General features: G+C 50.4%; 1 protein-coding gene across 2 annotated transcripts in view; it reads left to right on the top strand.

Annotated features, from left to right (window-relative positions):
* The first annotated feature begins 305 nt into the window (after positions 1–305).
* ADAM33 (ADAM metallopeptidase domain 33) overlaps positions 306–6000 on the top strand; it is a 47162-nt gene continuing 41467 nt past the window's right edge. Inside the window, exon 1 of one of the 2 annotated variants that reach the window (XM_064511648.1) lies at positions 306–345. In XM_064511648.1, the coding sequence (XP_064367718.1) occupies positions 321–345 (25 nt within the window). In that variant the 5' untranslated portion in view covers positions 306–320. Of the gene's footprint in view, positions 346–2098; positions 2457–6000 lie in introns of those variants that run through there. The other variant, XM_026121812.2, reaches the window with a different exon arrangement.

Raw genomic sequence — 6000 nt, 5'->3', positions numbered from 1 at the left:
ACAAATTGCCCTTTCTTAGAAGGTTAGAAGGGTATTCACAGCGCTCTGCAGCTCTACAGAGCCTTGTCACTCTGGACACTGCTGATTATGTTTTTCTGATGGCTGGAAGCTATGTCATTTGTTTGAATCTCTCCTAGCTGTATGCCAGGCTGCTGATTTATGACTGTTCTATTGAACTTCCATTGAGCTGTCTGGATTTGAGATGGGATGATAATGCCCTCTGTTTCTGAGCAGTCTCCGTGACACACAGGTTTATCCTTTAGAGTGACTTTGTTTTTTTGCAGAGTGTTTGCTGTCCCTCCTGTCCTCTTGTGGAGAGCATGGGAACTGCACAACCCCTCCTTGGTGAGTTTTAGCAGGGGATCTTCCAGCTTCAGTGAGTCCTTCTTAGTGCTTTATAGAGCTCAGCCTCAGAAGGGAGAAAGATGTTTGTGGTGAAAACGGGGCATTGCTAAATGGTACTTAACCACCTAAAAAATGCTGCATCTCAAGGCCACTTGATTATCTGTTAATTGGGGCTCCTAAAGCCCTGCTGAGCTAGGGAAGACTTGTAGACAGTGTACGGGTAGGGGGATGTCTGGGCAGGGGTGAAGCAAGCTGCTGAGATTGCGTGGGGAGACGGAGCTGTGCTGTGATGAAATGCTGTGCTCGCACTGAATGAGCTGACTTAGAACCAGACCAGCAGCAGCGTCAGCATGGTGCTGTGCTTTGAACAGGCCTGGAAGACACAGCCAGGTTGCTTCAAAGCCTCCGCGCAGACCTCAGAGACCACCTACTGAACAGGACTTTAAAACCTATTAAACTGCCGGACAATCTCTGACAGAGCTGCTGCCAGGGCTGCACTATCTGGACTTGCCCTTTGCACTGGGAAGCCTCAGAAGTGTTCCCTGTCCCCATCTCCTGAAGTATGTCACCTGGGGCGGATGAGCCCGGAGACTCCTAGAGCACTTTTCTTAGCAGTGCATCTTACAATTTGCCCCCATTTCAGGTGGGGGAGACAGTAAAAGTGTGTCTTGAGAGTAAAAAGTTTTGAAAAGCATTAATTACTAGGGCCGATCGCTATTATTATTAGGATTGCTAATAATTTGAATTCTTAGGAGTCTATCTAAAATGCCACCTTTGATGCTTGACCTGGAGCTGGTGTTCACTTACCTGGTCTCTTTTGCACACCCTTTGGCTCTGAGGCTTGTTTACACTCACAAGCTGATTTTTAACTCAGTCATGATTAGAGAGAGACAGACAAGCTTGAGGGATCTCTAATGACCAGCTCAGTCCAGAAGCTGCTTTTGACTGAAAGGCAGCAGGGCAGAACAAAGCCTTCTTCTGGAAGTGTGCTGAGGTTTTGGTAAGGAGAGGGAAGGAGTGAAGGAAAAGAACAATGTCCTCGATCCTGGGAATAGTCACGTTGGCTGAACCCCGTGGGGAAAGGTTGGTGACCCCCGAAACGGCTCGAGCTGGCTGGAGAAATGAAGGAGGCTGAAGCAGTGTAGCAAAACCATGGTGTGTGTGTTGGTACGTGTGTTGGACAGAAAGCAAGCAGCACCTCTTTCTGATGTTTTCTGTGAGCTTTGTGTGCTTTCGCTCCATGCTGAGCTGGATGCTGGCACCCCTCTCTTGTTAAAAGAAATGCTATTAGTAATAACTGTAATAATGTACTGAGGATCATGGAGGTGTCTGCTCTGTCTTGTCCCAGCTTTGGGTGCTACGGGGGTGGATGGAGTTACTTAACCGCTTTTTCTTCCTCCCCCCTGCCCTCCTTGTGCACACTGTGCAATATGTAGCATGTCGGTACCTCCTCCTGGACGGGCTGCTTGCTTGGAGCAAGGGGGAAGTGGAAGCGGCTGCGGGGAAAAACGAGGCAGTGTTTTGTGAAAGAAAAACGGTGTGTGTGTGTGTGTTGGGGCCGGGGGGAAGGGGTCCGGCCTCGCACGCAGGGGCAGGGGGCTGCGCTGGGGACGCGGAGGGTATGCGCGCGGGGGGCTGCCGCCTTGGCTCTTGCGGGATGTCCCGGCGGGGGGAGCTTGAGAGCAGCCTGCTCCGCCGGTCTGGTTTTCATTAGTCAGCCCAGCTCGGCCAAGAAACACAGTAATAAATAAATGCGAACAATGCCGTCCCCCTCCCTGCAGCCACCCCCTCCCTGCCGACAAGCCCAGGATGCAGCCGGGTGCCTGAGAAAAGGGGCTCCGGCTGCCGGCGAGCGGGGCAGGCCGGGGAGAGTGAATGGGGGTGGCGGGGGGAAGCTGGACGGAGGGGAGGGGACCTGAGTGCATAAGAGGGAAGGCAGGGCCGAAGGCGGCGAGCAGAGGCAGTGACAGCCCCGGGGAGAGCGGGCATGGCGAGGCGAGCCCCCCGCAAGCCCTGTGACCGGAGGTGCTTCACCGCTCTTTGGGGAGACCACTTTTTCCTCCTGGGGCTGCTGCTTTTCCCCAGCCAGGCGGGTGCTTCTGGGCCACGAGGTAAGAGCATGGGGATGGAGGGGAGGGATTGGTAAAGCCGAGCTTTGGCTGGGGCTGGAGGGAGAGGGGTGCAGATTGGGGTACCCCGGGATTTATATGGGGAAAATGGAAATGGCTTTTTGGGTGCACGTGGAATGGCATCCCTGGGTTTGAATGGACCAGTTGGCCAGGTATGGGCTCCGATTCCTCCTCCTGACCTTGTAGTCCTGCTGGGAAAGTGCCCCCCAACTCTCCTCTCTCGGCTGGTCCAGCAAACCCTGTCTCAGCACTGCCTGGGGCAGGACAGCTGGGCTCTGCGCTATGACTCTATATGGTCTGGTTGGGAGCACAGTGCTGGGACCAGCCAACCTCCCCCTGCGAGAGGTAGGGAGGAGACAGCTCCTTACCCCTCCGGTCCCACCTTGACTCCCCACAGGATCCCTTTGGAGGCCCCTCTGAACAGCAGAGATACCCCTGTCCTCCATCCCGTGGCAAATCACTCTGGCTGGAGGAGAACCGGTCTTTTTTGGGTCCGAACAGCTGTCCCAGCTCCAGACCTTGGCACCTTGAAACAGAACTAGGACTGACTTTTGTTGCTGATGGAGTAAAACCTGGTTTTGTTGTTGTTATTGAGGAAATAAGCAATTTTCCCCAAAGGTTTTTATTGCCCTTCAAATTCGGACATGTGTTCATGTCAGTTTGTTGAAAGCCTGGTGGGGTTTTGCCAGACTGGGTTCAGTTGCTTACGGTCTCTGTTCTCCATCACTTCTTTCTTCCGCAACCCCACCAAGAAGCTGAGACTGTTTTTTCTCTGTTAAGCATGGGTTTTTTTTAAGCTTTGCTGGGTTCTCTGTTGCTGCTGAAAATAAGTTTGCCAGCAACACTAAGCTTGAGAGACCCTTGTGAGGTGTGTATCTGGGAGAGGAATGGAGAATGTGATGGGAGCCAGAAATTTCTGTTTGGATAAAAGGGAGAGGAGAAGCAGACAGAAAAGCTGCCGGCTTGCTTCAGCTGGAGTCTCTGCGCTCTGGGGCTTGTGTTTGGGCTTGTACATCCCCTAACATGGGGCTGCCCGGGTAAAATGCTGGCAATGCTAGGTGTTGCTTTGGCAGAGCAGTAAGAACGTCTGAAATGCAAAAGCAACGCTGTTCCAGATGAAACATTCCCAGACCCTTCTGGGAATGAGCGTATGCGTTTTCCGGGTAAAAAATTAGAAAGGGATGGGAAACCCCCTCTGCAATACATTTTGGTTTATTTGACTTAGATTTTAAGGCCCTGTCTCATGCTCTGAGTGTCTCCTATTCCCAGCAAAAGCTATAGTCAAAACAGCTAGAAGCTTAATATAATAACCAAGAGGCTTTTATGATGTGGCCTGAAGCCCAGCCCAGTAATCCCTGCAGAAATGCTGCCCCTCATATCCCATCTTCTCCCCAGACAGCGTGGGAGAAAGATGGGCTTTGCAGTAAGCAAGGAAAGAGAGCAACCCCCATGCTATCTATAAGGCTTTTTTAGATGTTTTCCCAAGTAGCTGAAAACCCTGGATCTAGCCCACGGCAGATGGGACCAAAAGGCCATCTCCTCTGTCTCGGATGGTCTGTGTGTGGGGAGAGAGAGCTTTTATTTGCCCTTCTTGGTCCGCAGGAGCAAGTTAAGGAAAAAAAAAAGTTCCGTTTTCCCTTTCTCTGTAATGAGAAGGCAGAAAACCCCAATGGATAAATGCGTGATGGCCAGAGCCGGGCAACTCTCTGTGCATCTCATCTCTACTCTGCCACTGCTTACCCTGTGCGGTTGAAAGCAAGTCACTTCACAGCGATGCCTCAGTTTCCCTGCTAGCAAAAGAATTATTTTTGGCTGTGGGCTTGGAGGCCTCATTAACATTTTTGGAGGAGGTGAGGAGAGGGAAACTCTGGGATCCTGCCATCACCTTATCTACAGTTATTTGTGGAATCTGATTAAATGCTATATATAATGAAAGCTGATTAAATGCCACCGTGCGATATCGCAGAAGGAGTCCTTGGGGGCCCTGTGTGACAGACACAGCCATGCTTTGGATAGCTCGATCATTTTAAACTCTCAATCTGCAGTTTCCAGCCAATAACTTCATCTTTTTTCAATAACTTCATCTTTTAATATTTCCTCAAGCCAAATCTCCCCAGATAGTTGCATGGGGAATCAAAACAAGCACGTAAAATTATGAAGCCATAAGCCCTATTTTTCCACTCCCTTAGTAAATAACTTTGCCCTTTCTTGAGGAAGGTTACTAGATCCAAGCTTTCACTGACAACGTTTGGTTTGGCAAGGTGGCCCATCGTTTGACATTCTTGCTAGACCTTATCCCCTCTTCACAGTGTCTTCAGCAGCAGCGTTTTTTTTCTGTTGTTTTCCAGGCTTAAGTCATCAGTAGCTGCTTGTGCTCCTGCAATCAAATACAGCCACATTGTTTATGAAAAAAAAAAAATCTTAGAAAGTCTGCATGTCTCTGATCGAGCCAAGGAATTACTTGTACTGCTTTGCCCTGGGGAGTTGGGATGTCTCAGAGAAACCCGTAATGTGCTGTAGCTATTTTAGCTGCTCTGCTCCATTTTCATGTCCAGCTTTGGCTAGAAACAAGCAGAAGGTTATGGCTTGTTTCTGCTTGATTTCTGTGTGATCGAAGTAAATTTCCTGATGCCATAAATAATGAGAATCGGTGGAGTGAAAGCATGAAGGAAAAAAAAAAGTTGTTTGTGTGATATAAGGCCTAAATCTGATGTCATGAAACTTTCAAAATAAGCTGGGAGAGGCGGAGCGGGTGAGATGCAGAGCCGAGTGCTGGTTTCTGAACCTCTCCCCTTAGTTCATGGTGGTTTTGTGTGAAGCTTTGCAACCTCTGGACAGAGACAGTTTGTGTGTTTGGATGGTGGAGGACGGTTCGGTTAGGGTGGCTGGAGATGTTTTGCTCTGGCAGCTCAGCTCTGCTAGGCTGGGCCCACCTGTTTGGTGGTAACAGGCTTGGAAGTGTTTATCAGTTACTGCATCTCAGTGGAGCAGTTTAACTTTAAACTGAGCCTAGCCACAGCCTTCCTTTGAGCAGATTCTCTCCTAACGAAAAGATCCTAGTAATGGAGGTGCTAAAAACATCCAACTCTCAAAATATCTGCAGTGGGGGGGGGGGGGGGGTGTTGTTGTTAGCAGTGACTTGAGCAAGGGAAGCAACCACAGCACAACCCCCTACCAGTGCAAATACTGCTTTGGTTGGCAAATGGGGTGGAAGAGGTGAAGACAGAACGGGGTCTTGGTGGGTGAGCTCTGCCATCTCATCCCTAGAGCTGCCCTGGCCCAGGGAGATGTCGCCCATGGAGCCAGTCAGCCCCTTTCCTCAGGGCTGTGATGCTGCTCTCAGTGCAGATTTTGTTGGCCGAGGGGTTAGGCCATGGATTTTGGGCCTGAGCGTGGTCCCAGCAGAGTGGGAGAGAGGTGGTGTGTCCCTGGGACACTTCAAGGAAGAGGGCTGCTTCAGTGGCATGGGGAAGAGGGAGATGTTTTGGGTTCAGTGCTGGTTTCTGTCCCACAATAACAACTAAAA

This window comes from Dromaius novaehollandiae, chromosome 4 (genome assembly GCF_036370855.1).
Source record: "Dromaius novaehollandiae isolate bDroNov1 chromosome 4, bDroNov1.hap1, whole genome shotgun sequence".
Classification (NCBI taxonomy): Eukaryota; Metazoa; Chordata; class Aves; order Casuariiformes; family Dromaiidae; genus Dromaius; species Dromaius novaehollandiae.
Note: the sequence above shows the minus strand (reverse complement) of the source record. Positions and strands in the feature narration are given on the sequence as shown.